This window comes from Pollachius pollachius (assembly GCF_949987615.1).
Source record: "Pollachius pollachius genome assembly, chromosome: 7".
In the NCBI taxonomy this organism is placed as follows: Eukaryota; Metazoa; Chordata; class Actinopteri; order Gadiformes; family Gadidae; genus Pollachius; species Pollachius pollachius.
Genome location: NC_136940.1, coordinates 3,101,376 through 3,119,986, shown reverse-complemented (window position 1 = coordinate 3,119,986; position 18,611 = coordinate 3,101,376). Strand labels below are relative to the sequence as shown.

Here is an 18,611-nt window from a genome sequence, read left to right as displayed (position 1 = left end):
CCCGTTGAATTCATGTCTTGTAAGAAACCATTCACATTTTCTCTCACTTGTAATGAAGATACTGGAAACAACAGGCTTCATAAGGACACTGAACACCTTTAATAAAAGGATGGATATACAGTGACATGAGAGGCTACATTCTCCGTTGGTTTACGGATCTCTTCTTAATGCACTTAAATGATGGTGCTTTTTAAGATGAGGACACAAAACAAGATAAGAGTACAGCAAGGCAAACAGGTGAATTCATGAAAAAGGGTAGTGTGGCATACCGGCATCATACACTGTATTGTTTAAGAAAATTGCACACTCAGGTGCTTAATATAGAAACCACTTTCCAGTTGGCAGCAGATTCAGACAAATCGACTCGTGTTTAATGCTTCCTGAAGTGCAGCACTGCACTACAACATCTTTACAAAACCCTCCGTGACTCGTCCTGCTTAGGTCTGGGGATTTTTTGGTCTGGATGACCTTGATGCAAAATGCATCCGGCGGCCAAGAGACAGGGAGAAGATGGGTGTGCTGGATATGATATTTGTTTCTCTCTTGTGCACACGCACACGCACACACACACACGCACACCTTTAAAATTGCTCTGGCTTGCCAGGTTGATAATAAGAGTGGATTTTAATATAAACAAACTATTGTCGTGATAGAAAAAACGTTGAAAAAAGTAAAACCTAAAATAGTTAAGAGCTGAATGCCCAGCAAAATGAGTACCTTAAAAGGAGCATTACAAAATCCACCACATAAAATAACTTTCCCTCATTAAATGGCATCAGCCATCAAAACGTATTCACCTTTTATCCGAGAGGTGCAATAGTAGCGGCGATACAGGTGTGACTCATGAAGTGTATTATGGGTCTTTGATTATGCCAGGGCCCATAACAACAACATGAGATACAGTATCATGCCTCAAAGTAAGTGCTTATAGGAAAAATAATAATAATGCCCCATTACAGCTAGCAAGCAAACTTAAAGTCATGTGGCAATTTACCTTAAAAACTGATATTATTAAAGGTCATGTCTTTCCAAGACCGAGTTTATCAGCCAACTTTGAGATGTATTTTAACATAATTTAAATTTTCCTTACAAGATATTTGGTGTTTGGTGCATTTTTAATTATTTCGATTTAGTTGGCCATCACTTTAAATACGTGAGAGTTTATAGTATAAACCAAAAGGAAATATATTTAATTTGGTTGGCCAAAATATTTAGGTTTATCCCTTGACGCAGACGTCTGTTAGAAAACGATTGGATCAATGAAATAAATACTAAATGTATCAACTATCCCCCCCTCCCCACACAACAAAGTTGGTAACAATCAAATAAAACTGAATAAATAAATCCCCAGAATACTAGGTAGTGAACAAAGCTATATAGAACCGGCTATGCTGATACATTTCACACGCTTTCTCTTGCAACTCAAACGTCAAGTTAAATGTATTATAAAATGTTTTATATAGAGCGGTGTACAAACATGCCATGTTAAATACTGTTAAATATGAAAGTTGAAGTATTTCAGTGTGCTTACGCCTTTTAATGCAAATCAGAGAAAGTATACAGCCTAATAATTGATAAATCAAGCAGAAAGTAATTTAAAGTCAATGAAGAAAATCTTCGTTAATATCTTTTGTACTTTGGATCGGCGGTTGCTTAGTGTTTGGACTGCGTGTGGTCAACCTCGATAGTTGATTACTAAAAGTGGGACGCTAGAAGCCACTGTAACAGTGGTTCATTATATAGAAGTTAGCAAAACACTTTACAACGATCAGTGGCCTGCTGAGGGCCAAGGAGAGGCCAAAGGAAACATAATTCTGTAGAACTGAAGAAAACAAACTGTTTGTCCAATGGGTTCCATCAGTATTTAAATTAAGAAAGCTATCAAACCTTTAATCATATAAAATAAAACATACAATAATACCATAATAAAAAAAAACAACAAATAAATAATAAAACACTTGATTCATCTATCCCAGGAAGGATTATGAATAACAACGGGTTTGAATGAAATAATCATACAGCTACTTTACCATGAAATTAGTAAAGTAATGAAGTAGTACCAGTGTGTGTGCAGGAACCCCTTAAGATGGACCCCAGCAGAACCTCTCCCCCATGGGTCTCTGTGATGTCATATCCTGTCCTGACTTGTACTGATAAGGCATCCGATATTGCCTACAGTCACATGTAGGACAATGAAACTATTGAACCGGCTGGCTGCTGACAGATCTTCTGTGAATCTATGATTATTACTATTAAACGTCTGAATCGACTGCCGAGACGCAGTCCATTCGGTTCTCCGTGGTTCTGTAACAGACCTGGACCGTCAGGAAGACAAGTTGTGCTGCGTCAGTATAAATCACAGTACTGGTTTGTGAACTGAAAATCGAGTGTTAATGTTTTCTGTAAGAATTTCTCACAATTAATTGAAGCAGAAATAAACATATAATACATTTGTTTCATGAAATATTGAAACTATGTAAAAACAGTGCTGGAGGAAGACCGGTGAATAATATGGAGGATCTCCTCTCTCCCCTCCTGCTTCAGTTCTCCCCTCGAGACCCAATCTCCGGTCCTGTTCAATAACAAACAGCCTTCGTCAGGGCTGAAACTACCCTTAGGCCTCTTGGTCTGCTCCCTGTCCATTCCCTCGCTGAAACACATCCTCCTCTTAACCTCCAGATAAGAACGAAGAAGATAATAGGAGACCATCCCGCCCTCATCCAATATATTTAGTAACGTCCTATTCTCTCTCTCTCTCTCTCTCTCTCTCTCTCTCTCTCTCTCTCTCTCTCTCTCTCTCTCTCTCTCTCTCTCTCTCTCTCTCTCTCTCTCTCTCTCTCTCTCTCTCTCTCTCTCTCTCTCTCTCTCTCTCTCTCTAATAAAAAGGACCCATCATTTCAAGTGCATCTCCAGCCAGCGCAGCGGGAAGGGGTAGGATGAGTGGCTGATTAAACTGTAGGGCGTAGGCAGACTGGCAGCAGCAGCCCCTGCTCCAGTGTAAGTGGGTCACTCTCTCTGCAGCACATTAACAAACTCCCCCAAGCAAGGACAGACATGGAACCAAAATAATACCTCATTGAACCAAAATAATACCTCAATGCTTTTACATTCCTGTTTTTCGGCCAAAGGCCTGGTAAATAGTACTCCACCTGTGCTATTGAGAACCGGTCGGTCGGTCCTACAGTCATTATCCTCAAACACACACAGAATCAGGAGCACCGTAGTGGCGGCTAGTAGTAACAGGAGCCGGTCACGAGAGCACCAAGAGATCCGGTCGCCACAGCAACCCGTTTTAGACACGTCAGCGCTGCGCGGGCGTCTGGGGGAGTATGACGGGCGTGCAGGCGATGCCCGCAAAGGATTCTGGGAAGTGCAGGTCCCTCTCCCACTCGTCGGTGTCGGGGTTGTACACCTGCACGATGCTCGTCACGTTGTTCAGGTGCCAGTTGTACCCGCCCACCACGTACATCTTGCCGTTGAGCAGGCAGCAGCCGGACTCGGACTGGCCAACGCGCATGGGGCAGACGGTAGTCCACTGGTCGCTGAGCGGCAGGTAGTACTCCACGGCCAGCACGTCGAAGCAGCGGTCCACGTGGTCCATGCGGCCCCCCATGGCGTACAGCCGGTCCTTGGCGCCGATCATGGCGTGCAGCACCCGGGGCTCGTTCATGGGGGCCCTGAACTCCCACTGGTCGGCCCCGGGGTCGTAGCAGTGCAGGGTCTTCTTGTCCTCCAGCGACACGCCGTAGCCCCCGGAGACGTACAGCTTGTCCCCCAGGCAGCCGCCGGCGTGGCCCCAGATGCGGCGCTTCAGCGGCTCCACCTTGCTCCACTCGTTCTCCTTCGGGCAGTAGCACTCCACCGAGGAGAGGCTGCCGGTGCGGTTACGCCCCCCGGTGGCGTAGAGCACGCCCTGCAGCACGTTGAGCTGGAACTGGATGCGGCCCTCCTGCATGGCGGCGATGCGCAGCCACGTGTTGAGGTGCGGGTCGTAGCGGAAGCAGCAGTCCATGGCGCCCTCGCCGCTGCGGTACTGCAGGTGCTGCCCGCCCACCACGTACACAAAGTTGTCCATGACGGCCACGCAGGCGTGGCTGACGCCCGCCTCCATCTCCGTCAGCTCCTTGAACTGGCGGGCGGCGGAGTCGGGCAGGTGGTACACCTTGGCGCTCACCGTGCGGTCGTTGTCCGTGTAGGGCGTGCCGCCGAAGGTGACGAGCGACGGCACGTCCGAGCGGATCAGCGTGCGGGCCGACTGCATCTCGTGCTGGCGGAAGGGCAGGATCTGGTAGTTGAAGGCCTCCAGCAGGTACTGCCGGCACAGCACGTCCTCGACCATGATGCCCACCGTCTGCACGCTGTCCACTAGGTCCGAGGAGCGCATGAGCGGGAAGCGCACGTGGCCCAGCACGGCGGCGGCCCGGGCACGGCGGGCCTCGTCGTGCTGCAGCCAGCGGATGGCGGCGTGGAAGAGGTCGATCTCGTTGCAGTTCCTCAGCTTGTTGCTGCGCAGGAGGAAGACCAGCCGCTCGAGGGGGATGTGGAGGAAGTCGTCCTCGGCGGCGATCTGCAGGAAGTGGCGGAAGGTGAAGGCGTCCACCGACTGCTTGAGCGAGGCCAGGTTGAAGGAGCTAGCCATCTGGCCGATGTTCAGGCACGTCTCCACGCTCATGGCCGACTTGAGGTACTCCTCGCAGAGCTCCACCACGGGGACCATCTGCAGGAACACGGCCGCCCCCAGGACGTCCTGGATGCAGTCCAGGTCCAGGGTGACCTCCGAGCTGTAGGCGAAGTCGATGATGTGCTTGAGCCCCCGGGCGGACAGGCCCTGGAGCTCAATGGTGTCCTGGTTCGATTCCCTCATGCCTCCCGTGAACATTGCTCTGCGGATCAAACAGCACGATTAGGAAGACTCCCTTACTCCCCCCCTCACGCACACAAGCAAAATGGACTGAAAATGGACTGCATTTATGCAGCGCTTTTCTAACCAGTGGCCACTCTAAGCGCTCTAATCATGCACACATTCACACACCGACGGCGGTATCGACCATGCAAGGCGACAGCCAGCTCGTCGGGAGCACTGAGGGTTAAGTGTCTTGCTCAGGGACACCTCCATACCCGAGGAGCCGGGGATCGAACTAGCAACCTTTCGGTTACCAGCCAACCCGCTCTACCTCCTGAGCCACATGCCGTCCCCAAAATGTTAAAGGTTCAATATTATAGCAGCAGTTGTGAGTGTGATTAGCCGTTAAATAGATGAGCAAACGTTGCTCATCTATCCGTCATACAGCTCGGTGGACACGCCCACCTATGACATCAGAAGAGGCCGATTTACAAAATGGCTTGTGACGGCTAACCACACTCACACCTGGCGGTTTAATATGTCACCTTTAATACATTTCTCACCGATACACACAAAACACATTGGATACACACACGGTACCGGAAGTAGTCGCTGCAGGAGGCCAACACCGCCTTGTGCACCTGGAAGCGCTCCTCGTTGACGGCCAGCACCACGTCCAGCAGCTGGCCCCGGGTCCGGAGGGCGGCCAGGCCCTGCAGCAGCACGGCGCTGTGGGTCGGGGCGGAGAAGGTGCAGCGCAGCACGCTGTGCTTGTCAGCCATACTGCAGGGACCACAGAACGGCCGGCTCAGGTGGAGCTACGGTGTGATGGCATGGGAGGCCGGCTCCAACGCAGACTGAATTAGGGCCGCAAGTATAACCGATCGAGGTGTGACATTATTTAACTATCAATCTACCGCAAAAACGACCAGACAGATGTACATTGAACACATACACAAAGCATATCGCCCAACCCCGCGGATGCTGACAGAACAAGCCAAACATCACCACGGCGGGTGTGCTCTCTCTCTCACTCTCGCACATCCATACACAATCACTCCAACTTATCCATCTCCAAGGCTAGGCTGCCTCACTAAGACCACAACCAACCACAAGGCCTTCATACCCATGCAGTGCCGAAGCCGGAAAGGACACACGCACAGTCGCACACACTCATCTTGTGCAAAACAATCAGTTTTATCATCAACATTCAGTCACTGCAAAGATTTAAAGACTAGCCTCTTACCATAAGTTAGAATGGACCCAAAGTATTAGATTGATACAGTCTGGTTTAGCTTTCGTTTTTAGTATGACTTCTCAACATTACGTCTTTCTTGTGTTAGGCGCACATGGCTAATTTGCATACGCGCACAAATAATAGAACATATTTAATTATCTTTCTATCTGTCTATCTATCAACGCATGTGTCTAGTTTTAATGTGTGGTATTGTAGGCTATACTGTGTGAGCCGACTCACCTAAATGAAGTCCCGACTATTTGTGTCGTTTGGTTTTAAATGTTTTAGTATAAACTACACGTGAACACTCCAAAAATAAACAAGATAACACTTTTTGCCGGGAATTATTTGTTTTTATTAGTGGTTAATTTGTTATTAGCAAAAACAATATCGAGTTTGAGATATCAATCATGGGATATTGCCCAATATCCCAAGATAGCGGACCAATCAAATTGCGCTATCTTAGGAGGTTCACGTGGAGCATATACTAACTATATAAAATATCGATGTATTTATCTATGTATCTGTATAATCTGCTGAACACTCTCTTACTAGCATCTACCCTCAAGGGTCTCAATGCGGCTTTGGTCCGTGTCTCCCCAACGTGACGTCATACAATGCATTCTGGGGGAAATGGGCATCAATGGCGAACCGCTAAAAATAGTACCTACTTTTTCGTATTACATTCCGTTTTGTGATACCTAATAACATTAAATACAATAAATAACTGTTTAAATCTTCATTACCTTCAAGCAAACTGCACAAATTCGTTGGAAAATAAACCCTGCAACACAGCCTTTAAATATTACTTTGTGAAATTGGATAGGGGATGTCAGGGAAACTTTCTAAACATGTCCCTGCCATAATGTTTTGACTTTTAAAAGCCTTTGGATTTAGATTTAGAAATGTTGAGTTGTCCGGTTTGTCATTCCTGTGTATTCACAGTCGGAGCTCCATGCATACAGTGGTTTTCATAGGGATTCAATAACCATGTATCACAACATAACAGCCATGATGACAGCTCTTCCCCGTGGGGGTAACTTCAATGTATCCAGTGGTTTTAACCTCTAAACTATCCCCTCTTTCATTCCAATGAAGCTTCAGACCTGTGCTTATTGAGGCCCGAGTTTGACTTTGCATAAATTACATTCAAACCTGACAACTTACCGGGGCCTCGTAGTTCTCCGATCATTTGGATCGACCCATTCTGATCACATGACGGACAGACCGTGCTAATCGAGCTCCAATTGCATTCAGTCTCGATTGCTCAGGCCTGTCCTGCTTCTTCACTTATTATTTGAATATTCTGATCCGTATTCTGACCACTCAAATATGATTAATGATGATTAATAATAATATCGTGTTTCGAATATCTGCAACGTAGATTTTTTTAATAAGAATGATTGAACATTGAAAACAAGAGGGTAAAAAATAATCAACTCAGATTACCCTGTTTTCAAAGCATACTATTTCAATTTATGAATTCAAAGGATTTCAATAGACGTCTTTCAAATGATCATTATGCAATATGTATGCTTCAAAAAATATATATATTAAAAGGAAACTTAAATCACGAATAATGTAATAACCAAAAACGAATAACTTGTAAGAAAAATATAGATTAATAAACTTGCAACGATAACCCTTCACCCCTCAACTAGCCCATAGTGTATCTCAAACACAAATATCGGGGACACAGCGGGCAGACGTCACCATGTTTAGGGCAATCGAATTACCGCAATCATAACACAAAACAATATCAACCAAATCCACCGTTTTCCCATAGGCGACGCCTAAGCCTTGTCGCACATCTATCCCCCAAGCCCATTAAACCCATTACCATCATGGGACAGGCAGTGACCCCCAGTCCCACCACACCTGGGGGTCCCCGTACCTCTGCAGAACCACCACGGAACACATGGGAACGCGTTACGAACGTGTGGCAAACAGTACAAGCAGTACGTGCTCAGGTAGGCCACACATCCTCGACATTTCCTGGAATCTGCGGTGCTGCCGAACCCGGGTTTGCACAACTCCCACAGAGCCACTCCACGGTTCGCACGCTTCGTCCTCACCTGTTCTGTGGATGATTCGAGGTAAAATCCCCACCATCCGACTCCGCCATCTTCGATCACACAGGGCATTTTCAAGCGTAGTGCCTATCAGCGGAAGCTCAATGACATAATTGCCGCATTCATGATTCATGAAGCGCATCCACTGAGCCTTTTAGCGAGCCGTCATCCAGAACCACCCTGCGGGGACGTTGTTGCTCTCGGCCGGACGCGGGGGTGACCTGCGCTGGGCTCCAAGGCTGCAGACGGAGCATACGTCACTGGAGCGCAACTCCTTATTAGTGACGTGTACCGGTTTATTAATGTTTACATTTTGCAGGGGTTTGCATGTGTTGCATGATTCGTTGTTTTCCGCATGCTGTTTATCGCAATAACAATAAATATGTATATGCGTTAAAGTGCCACAGCCCCGCCCATGTTATGGAAGTCACATTCAGCTGGTGATTATGCTTTCCTAAAACGAATACGTTGTTGCCTACGTACGTTCTGCTCTTCAATGGTTCACGAACCGTTTCCCTGTGACCATAATCAATGCCGAAACATAGGACGTATCGACTGTTATGATGACCTGTCACTCCTATCCTATGTTCCTGCAGTACCGGAGGATGCCGTTTCAGGACTGCACTCTATAGGAATGCATTTCTAGAAGCCTATTTTTTGAGGGTTTTTTTTTGCCTTTAATGTGAGCTACTGCCACTTCAGCTTGCATGTTATGCTTTTATTGTAAAAATTACTAAATCACATCTTCAACTATCAAAATCTGCCTTTGATAATGCTCAGTGGTGTGGCCATCAACTTTAATCGTGATGTTTTCAATACACTTTTTACTTGCGTCATTAATGTAATGCTTAATTGAAAAAAGCTCTTCATTGGTTAAACACAAAGAAATACAAAGCTGTTTGGTGTGGGCGTGCAACTCTTGGATCTTGTATTCTCACTGGGCGATAGCCATCGAAAATCTGGAACCCAACTACAGATCCAGGCTCATAAAATCAAATAGTTTGCATGTTGGTCTCCTTAGAAACACCTCCCGCCGGCACACAATGCCCCAGTAAACAAAGCATGTGACCCAGGCAGGGGACTTCTACCCAGGGTTGATGGCGATGGCCAATCAGTACCACCAGATTAAGTCTGAACACTCACTTCTGCTGTCTGCTTCAGTCAAAGCAGAAGAGCAGCCTGGGTGTGTGTGTGTGTGTGTGTGTGTGTGGGGGGGGGGGGGGGGGGGGGGGAATAGAAAATGTATTGTCTTTGTATAGAACATCAACATAAGACAAAGGTATTTAATCTTTGGGTACACAGATTGGCATGTAATTCATACGTGTAGACATTCAGTGGTGTGTTTCCTCCTTATCTACCTCAATCTGACCACACACAACACCTCACATCACATCTGATCAGCTGGTCTCAGCACCATCACCTCAGAACTGTGATAAGAAAAAGCTGTGGTTTTAAGCAATGCCATTTAATTCTCGCTCAGTTATGCAAGTCAACCCACATAATCCAGAGGAAAAGTTGTTTCAGCACATCTAGCGGAAATGTTTTTTTTATACATCACCAGTGGTTTTCAAAGACTGCAACCTTTAGTGCAACTGCATCTAGGTTATCGTCTAACAGGTTGAGACCACTTCCTGCGTCAATGGCAACTCTTGCCAGCAGCAGATTTTCTTCAAATTTTTTCTTTCTCTATAAATGCTGCCAAGCAAACACACGCAGGGCTGATTTGAACTACTGTGGACTCTGCATATTTTAGAATTGTATTCAACACAGAGCAATGATATTATACTGTAGGATCAGCTTGTTGAAGTGATGTCTTGGGACAGTCTCTTCACAGTCACTCTTTCTCTGTTTACCTGACACTGGCCATGATTAAAGTGAAAAATACTTGGTAGCTCGCACCAAGTATCAAATTTAAGATACAACAGAACAATGTTATAGTCATTTCACTGCACTGTATGGTGCATGACAAATAAAGCCATTGAATCCTGAATCCCATCTATACACTGGCCTAAATCTTACAAGTTTTACGTCACCATCATAAGTTTCAGTGACCAACGGAGAGACCTTTACAATGTCAACGTGTTTTGGTCCCCGGATCTCAGTTCCTCTGCCTTCATGTCGAACACCAAACCGTTCCTGTACAGAACTTCCTCCTGATCACCAGGGCTCTCAAAGGAGTCTGTGGAACCCTGCTGTGTCTGTTCTTCATCAGTTCCTATTAAGGTATTGGATCGGTCCATGTCCTCCTCTAGGTCCTCAAACCAGTGGTGCACTCCCCTCAGAACCAGCTGGTGGACGGAGACCTCGTCCAGGGTTTCTCTTCGCTCCAACTCCTGTGGACATCATCACACAACCAGAGAGCGGCCATCACATGGGGCTCAGCGTCACATGTGAGGGTGTACAGCCATTACATGGCATACAAGGTGTTACCTTCGACTCTAGCGCTCGCTTTTATGAAGCGAAAGCCAATCGAACATCCTTCCTCAACATGTAGTTTCACCAGCAGACCACAGAATAACTAATGAAAAAAAAAGGCCTTAAATAGCGCTTCAAGAGGATATGACATGATGTGAGACATTTTCAAGAGAAGAAGTGGTAAACGTTGACGTGAAAACAAAGGTAAACGGCTGTGTGTTTCCAGCTCGGGTTCACTTCACAAAGGCCGTCTGGGCTTCTCCTTAAGGCCTCGTCTCGTACGGGTCTCGCGTGAACTGAAAATTAAACCATGTACCATTCAATGTGGGCCCGTCCACGTTGGCCCTCGGCGCCAGGCTCTGAGGGTCTTACCTCGGGGAAACAGCAGAGGTTCTCTTTCCCTCTCCCCCCCCTAATAAAGATAATAAAGACTGAACGACCCTACATCTTTAAGGAGCTCTTCTCTCCAGACAGACCGCGTCCTGTGACAGTTTTGCACGCTTTGGCGTCCTCACTCTTCGAACCTTCTCCGCATAGTGGCGGCAGGCACTGGACAGCCTGGTATAACCCAGGTTTCCCATGTTGATCGGTACATTGATGAAATGTCAATGCACGCAAGTGTGCGCCCGGAACAAGCGCATTAGCTGAAGCCTAGATGACTACACCTACAATTATAGAACTGGAGTTGTATAGCAAAACTATAGTCTGTCAGGCGTTACCTGATTATCTGCTCGAATCAAGGCCGGGAACAGGATCACCGGCTCCGGTACAGGCGGCAAAATCTTGCTCTTCAATCTTCATTTTAGAGGAAAACAACCAAGACACAAAATGTATCAAACTAGTTTCCCATAAGGAATATTGCTTTGACATCATGAGGACCATTATGTGCTCTACTGCAGGCAATGGGGATTCAAACCAAAGGTTCCAATTTTAAAACCAAACACCTTGAATACAACATCCCTCAGTGTTTGTCATGCGGACAGAGAGTACGCACCACATCCTCAACCGTCAACCATGCAGCACTCACCTCTTCACCAGCAGGGAGCACAGGATGGAGGCCCAGAAGAAGGTGACCAGCAGCCCCAGACTGATCCACACGGGCAGGTTGCCCTCAGGAGGCTTCTCAGAGGGGAAGGTGGTGATGGTGAGAAGGGCCTGGGGCCCGGGGCCCACGCTGGTGGCCCCGGCCAGGGTGATGTTGTAGCGGGATTCTGGCTGCAGGTTCTCCAGGCGGAACGTTGTTTCAGATGCGTTCAGATTGCGGCACCCTATGGAAATGGGAATTACAGGATGATATTAATATTCTTTGTCCCATCGGTCAATAAAGCGTGTGAGCGTGTGTCCAAGGTTATTTTTTTTAAATGGTGCAATTTGGTTTATATTGACAATGATTTGTATCCCTGGCAAACACAACAATTTATGCATGATTCCTGAAATTAAAAATAAAATATTTTATCTTCAATGTTTATTTTCCCCCTATTTTTAACAAACTGTGTGTGTACATGTGTATGCAGATGTACGCTTTGGTAGCCAGTAGCCAATCATTGCCGTTTTTGTTGAAATTTGTGGCGAAAAAAATCACAAAAAAGGTGAATCATGTCGGGGAAACATTATTTTGTCATTTAATTCTGAGAAGATGTTGATTTTGGATTGAGGTTTGTCCACGTTTGTACAGCATCCTCACCCTCTTGGGAGGGCTCCTGTTCCGGTGGTTTGGTGTGCTTGGTGTGACAGAGTGTGTAGTGGCTGATGAAGCCCCGCCTGGCCTCCAGAGGTATGGGCAACCAGGACAGGTCCACAGAGATGTCCGTCTGACTGCCGCTGAAGCTCAAAGGCTCCACCAGAGGAACTGGAGACATTTTGAGAAGAATTCAGGGTCCACTTACGGCCTTTGTTAAGGTTGTTTTACATTGTTTATTTTATTCGTTCATATTTTCGTTCAAAATAACGGGATCGAAAAAATAAAATATAAATCCCAATGATGGGCCTCTGAACCAACAGATGGTGATAAATAGTTTATCAAACAATGATTAAAATAAGGATGATTACTTAATGATAATAATGATGATATTTATTATGATAATAAAATGTTTTGCGTATCAGTATCAATATTATTTGTCTAAAAGCCAAACCCCACAACACCCACTTGTGTGCTTCATGAAACTATTGAATAATTTCTCCCCAGCTTTCAGAATTGAAACTTGCTCAGGCTGAAAAAAAACAACCTGAAGTACTCCAAAGTGCCCCTAGTGGTACGCGTACCCCCATTTGAGGACCACTGGTATACAGTGACTACAGTGCAATTCCATCGTGAGTTACCATGTTCCTTTTTGTACCGCAGACACATCTCCACCGTCTTCGGGACCTTGTGCCCACAATGGTATTCACGGTACACGTAGCGAACAAACGCCTTTGTCTCTGGAACAAAAACCACAAGTTCAGAGCTGGTGGCTTTGACGCTGTTAAGAATGGAAATTACCATGACACAACCATGAGGTTAATCCAGGTCTGTTATTCTTTAGCTCACTCCTGTTCCTGTCATATCCTCATTACTTTTCCTACTGTTAATAAATATTTAACGTAGTTTCGCATATACATTTGTACTACTCTGATTGAGTATGCAGACCTATTTTGTATATATTTGTTTATAGTTGCGATTGTAATTCAAATGTTCTGTCTTTTATATTGTGCTCCAGTTCTGTACTTTCTGCTGCCCCCCCCCCCCCCATTACCCCTCTGCAAACAACAAAGTGTTATTAGAGGAGCTATTAGTCATAGAGTAGAATTCCTCCTAGTCTTTAAGTCAATCAAAGTTCATACATTCTGAGCTGGCGCCATGTACCAGTGAAACCATACCTTTACGTATAGTCCTCTCTTTAGCTGTGCCTCCTTCTTTAAACTCATACCACTCCCCAGTACGCTTTCCGTGAACGGTTAAATTCTTTTCACATGCTGGGAGGAAAAAGGGCACAAAAAGGGTTTTTTATTCACAAAAGGTTTTATCATTCACAAAAGCTTTTGTGAAACACACACACACCTTTTAAATCTTGGTCAGGTTTGGCCGCTACATTAACATATCGTGTGCTGGAGGCTCCGGCCGTGTTCACAGCCCTGACGGAGAGGTTGAAGGCAGAGTTGGTCACGTAGATGCTGTGTTTGAGGGAGGACATTGTGATCTGGCAACAAGTCTTCTTCTTTACGGCACACGGGAAGCGATGGGGGTAAGTCAGGGTGTAGTTGACCCCTCCGGCCTGTGCTGCTGGAGGTACCGCCTGGGGAGATATGTCATTAGAAATACACAACCTTTAATAGTCTAACACTATGATCAGATATACACAACCTTTATTAGCCTAAAACTATGATCAAATATATGCAACCTTTAATAGTCTAACACTATGATCAGATATACACAACCTTTAATAGTCTAACACTATGATCAGATATACACAACCTTTAATAGTCTAACACTATGATCAGATATACGCAACCTTTAATAGTCTAACACTATGATCAGATATACACAACCTTTAATAGTCTAACACTATGATCAGATATACACAACCTTTAATAGTCTAACACTATGATCAGAAATACACAACCTTTAATAGTTTAACACTATGATCAGATATACACAACCTTTAATAGTCTAACATTATGATCAGATATTCACAACCTTAAATAGTCTTACTCTATTATCATATATACACAACATTTAATAGTCTAACACTATGATCAGATATACACAACCTTTAATAGTCTAACACTATGATCTGAAGTACACAACCTTTAATAGTCTAACACTATGATCAGAAATACCCAACCTTTGATAGTCTCTTACTCAATTATCAGAAATACATAACCTTTAATATTCACTTACTTCATGATAGGAAATACACAACTTTAAATATTCATTGACTCATCAGATACACCCAGCTTTTATCAATCCCTTTCTTATTATTTCTCAGATTGTCGTTGATCCATTCTCCAGCCTACCTTCCATGTAAACACAAGCTGCCGTATCCCTCTGTCAACCTCTGTGATGGTCCTTAGCTCAACATCTGGGCTTTGTAGGATTTCTGTGCATAAGGACAAACAGACCGGTTCACTGGTGTGGAACACATTAAGTAGTTGACATCGGTACACAATACTGAATGGTACACACATTGAGAAGAGCTTCCGGGGTCAGAAGTTACCTGCAGGAACAGTGAGGTTGGCGGACCAGTCACTCCATAAGGAGGTGCTGACCTGCGTGGATCTCTGTCTGACCTGGACCTGGTAGGCCATCTGTGTCTCCAGACCCTCAAGCAACACAGAGTCTGCCCGGATCACAAACAACACAGGTTGTTACAGTTTATGATAAGGGTACATTATTAACCATTGATAAATAATATATAATGCAGTAATGCACATTATTATATAGAATTGGCACAGGGGTTAGGGTTAATGGATAAGAAATAGCCCTAAAGGAAGTAATGCAGTTAGCAGGTGAAATAGGGGTCCATGACAACTAGAGCTACCTGGGATCTGTTTGGTATAAAAGATGGCCCTGGATGCATGTACACTGTATGGCTTATTCACTTAATCTTATTCAAAAGGTAGAGCTGTCATGGTTTGCATAGAATATAAAGGGAATACCTACACACATTATTTGCGGTCACTTTTTTCGCTTCCTAAAAGAAAAAGAGGAGAAACGGTCCAATAAATCAAACACAGAAGATATTACAAACACTCTTTACATAACAGCAAACAGTCCAACCTTCCACAAATGTACATTTCATATTTAGGGACTGTTTATCCATTTCCCAGATGCTTTCACCCAAGGTGACTTACAGTGAATTCAGACACAGGTCATTCATGAGCAGGTAAGCCTTATGCACCTTGCAGAAAGATAACGAAGGACAGACAACACATGGATCTTGAGTTTTGAATCCAGTATCTTTCAGCTGGGAGTCAAACCCTCTAGCCCACTATTGTACCCCCATATTCACAGTGAAACCTATATTGTACTCATCACTTACATGTCGCCCTGTCTGAGTTTTGTTTTCCATGCGTCGAACCAGAAGCTCTGCAGAGGCAGACTCCCCCTGGCTTGGCCATGTTAGTTTGAGCTTGTGGTCGGACCACAAGGCGGCCATTTTCACCGGCTTTGGAAGCTTCACTATGGTTACGAAGAATGAACAGAGGTTATAAAGTGAACACAGCGGTGTGTCGGCCATTGTGATTATGTTACACCGTTCATTTGATCCATGAAAGACTTGCACTTAAATAAGTGTTACCGCTGTTTTTTATCTATGTTTGTGTGCCTTGTCTTTTTATTACTGGTTTATTCACCAACCTGGTGAATAAAACAATAAAAAAGCCTGGGCTATAATGTCATTGTTGATCCCAGGGTAGAAGACAAAATGGCCGCCACACCACAAGCCCAGCCTGACAGTAGAACACTGGGCACACTGCATCGACAAAGTGGTCAACTTCAACCAGAAGCCACTAGAGAGGGTGGGGCGTTGCCACGCGTTTGGCGGGGCCGTACGGTTGGCCTACCACTAATGAGCCAAAGTCGTGTAGTTGTTTGGTTAGCTTAGCGTTACCTACGGTACCCAGCACCACAGTGGTGGTGTTGGAGGTACAAGAGGAGTTCCCTGAGTGGGCTGTGACCACTATGGAGACGTTTCGTTTCTTGATCAGAATGTCTTCATCCAGGTATGTCCGGTTGGTCTGTAGGCCCCTCCACGACATCTTGTCATAAAAGGGTTGTTCTGTCGTGCTACGGGCCGACAAACACATGGCCCGTCATTTGAGCAGCACCATATTATAATTCTGAGTCGAATCGCCACCACTGGTAAGCCATGGCTGATCCCTCAACGGAGACTCACGGCTTCACTACATCACTGACTCAACACAGACCTATTCATTTGAAAGCAAAAATTATGCGCGCTCTCTCAAACACACACATTATCACTCTCTCTCTCTCTCTCTCTCTCTCACACACACTATCACTCTCTCACACACACACACACATTATCACTTTCTCTCTCTCACACACACACACACACACAAACACACATTATCGCTCTCCCTCACACACACATAAACACACACACACACACACACACACACCAACACTTTAAAAACGCTTGTGTTTGGGGAACGTTGCTTACTTCATTAACAGGTCATAGGTCACAGGAGTAGCAGAGGAGGACCTTCCCCATTCACATGTGTATTCATGTGAACTGGATTTATTCCTAAAACACTGCGGGTTCCCAGGGGCCTCACATCCTGGACATTAGAAAGAAACCTCTCAAAACAAATTCTCCTTTCCCAGGTCAACACTGTTAGCTACCAAGGCTAACACGCTATTAATTGTCACCATCGTTATAATGAGTTTCACCGTTTTCTCCGCTGAGATTTAAAACAACTTAAAGAAGGATACAAAATCTAACAAAAAAATGAAGGTGAAAAAAACAGAAAAACAGGCAAGACAGCTTGTTTGGCATAATAATCATTCACATTGGGTTGATAAATCCACTTAATCTCCGTGAGTGGTAACAAAACCACATTCATCTGTCTGTGGTCTTATTTGTTCAAAACAGTAGTGAAAAGTTAGATCCCGTTGATAACCATGCAGCATTCAAGAAGATGTGATGGGGTGATCTCGCGTGATTACCTTTGCTGACCGTGGCTGCCACCACCATCGACCTCACGGCTAACAGACACAAGAACCGCAGGCAGCTCCAGCGGGTCAGGAGACCAGGAGACGGCATGATGGGCCGTGGGAGACGGTCTGTTCACAGCAAGCCCATGCCTTATGGCGCATCTGTTTAACATGCCTTCCTGTAACTCATCCGACTGTGTCTGTGGTAAGGAAATGTCAAGGGGGTTTCGTACCTCAGCTTTGGTAGCAAAAAAAAAAAACAGTTAACCACAAGTTACGTAAGCGTATGTACTCGCATGCGTACATGCAGGCAAACAATGACAAGCGAAAAAAAAAGAAGGGACTTATCATCAGCCCTTTTGATTTCGACCAATGATGGGATGACTACGGAGTCCCGGAGGGGACATAGAGGATTATTTTAAATGTTTCATCATGTTTCATTTGTGCTGCAGATAAGGTGTGACCCCCCTCCCATACAAGTTTATTTGAGGCGGGAAAGATACAAAATGAGATGGGGAAAATACAACAACGGTGACCAAAATGGCTGCCGCTGATGTTGAACAGTTTGTCGTTTACACCATTGAGACAGTGTTAAACGAACTGGACGGTATATTTTCAATAACAGAATTGCAGACTACTGCACTTAAAGCTTTTGTTCAGAAGAAGACCGATTTTTTATCGCTCAGTGCTGTTTCGTTGCTGTGATTGGTTGTAGGCCTAGAGGCGTTTTGGTCTGAGCCCGTTGGTGACGCCCTTTGGAAATCAAAAATGAAATTTCCAGACGGTATGCAGTTTGCAATTTATTTAGTGATGCAGGCTGGCCATAAGCAGATGTGCTATCCTACGCTGGGCATGCAACCGACATCTTCATTCCGTGGCGCTAACTGGAGGTGGGTGCAGCATACCTGGGTGTGGGGGTAGGACTACGTGAACTTTAGGGCCCCTAGGCAATCTAAGTGTGTTGTTACTCAGATCTATGAGGCCACCTGCACTTCTCAAAAAGTCCAAGCTTAATGTACAGGGTTGCTGCAGCTCGGCTACCCATACACAAGTGGTTGTCAGGAGTTTTTTTCGAGGGAACTGACGAAGAGGAAATGGGCAATTGAAGCACAAAGAGAATTAAGAATGAGAGGCAAGAGAAGGAGTTGTGTCTCTGTGACAATAAAGTAAATAATTGATAACAACAACCAGTGGCGGTTTTAACATAGAGGCAAAGGTAGCCGGACGCTGGGGAGCAGCTCAAGCAGCTCAAATAAAAGATAAAAGCGAAAAGACGCCGGCAAGTATATGGCAACGCTGCCAAAGATGACACACTTTTTTACAGCTACTGGTGGGGAAACAGACAGGAACAACAACATCCAAAGCGTTGCACATTTCACTACAGCAGCAGCA

At 45.2% G+C, this 18,611-nt stretch overlaps 2 protein-coding genes across 3 annotated transcripts; both read right to left on the bottom strand.

Moving 5' to 3' along the window:
• Nucleotides 1-125: 125 nt before the first annotated feature.
• Nucleotides 126-8,351, bottom strand: klhl26 (kelch-like family member 26). 2 transcript variants are annotated; one of them, XM_079739622.1, is made up of 3 exons: nt 8,156-8,351; nt 5,444-5,626; nt 126-4,883 (listed from the first exon to the last, which is right to left on the bottom strand). In XM_079739622.1, the coding sequence occupies exons 1-3, from the start codon at nt 8,203-8,205 to the stop codon at nt 3,302-3,304; spliced, it is 1,815 nt and encodes a 604-aa protein (XP_079595748.1). In that variant the 5' UTR covers nt 8,206-8,351; the 3' UTR covers nt 126-3,301. The 2 variants fall into 2 exon arrangements, with proteins under 2 accessions (XP_079595748.1, XP_079595749.1); XM_079739623.1 differs by lacking the exon at nt 8,156-8,351 and having other exon boundaries at nt 5,437-5,616.
• Nucleotides 8,352-9,449: 1,098 nt separating this feature from the next.
• On the bottom strand, nt 9,450-17,395 carry il12rb1 (interleukin 12 receptor subunit beta 1). Its single transcript, XM_079739258.1, has 14 exons — nt 17,232-17,395; nt 16,726-16,843; nt 16,156-16,331; nt 15,586-15,725; nt 15,207-15,237; nt 14,761-14,883; nt 14,561-14,643; nt 13,605-13,839; nt 13,424-13,519; nt 12,887-12,985; nt 12,252-12,416; nt 11,595-11,835; nt 11,287-11,362; nt 9,450-10,485 (listed from the first exon to the last, which is right to left on the bottom strand). The coding sequence occupies exons 1-14, from the start codon at nt 17,326-17,328 to the stop codon at nt 10,219-10,221; spliced, it is 1,947 nt and encodes a 648-aa protein (XP_079595384.1). The 5' UTR covers nt 17,329-17,395; the 3' UTR covers nt 9,450-10,218.
• Nucleotides 17,396-18,611: the final 1,216 nt, after the last annotated feature.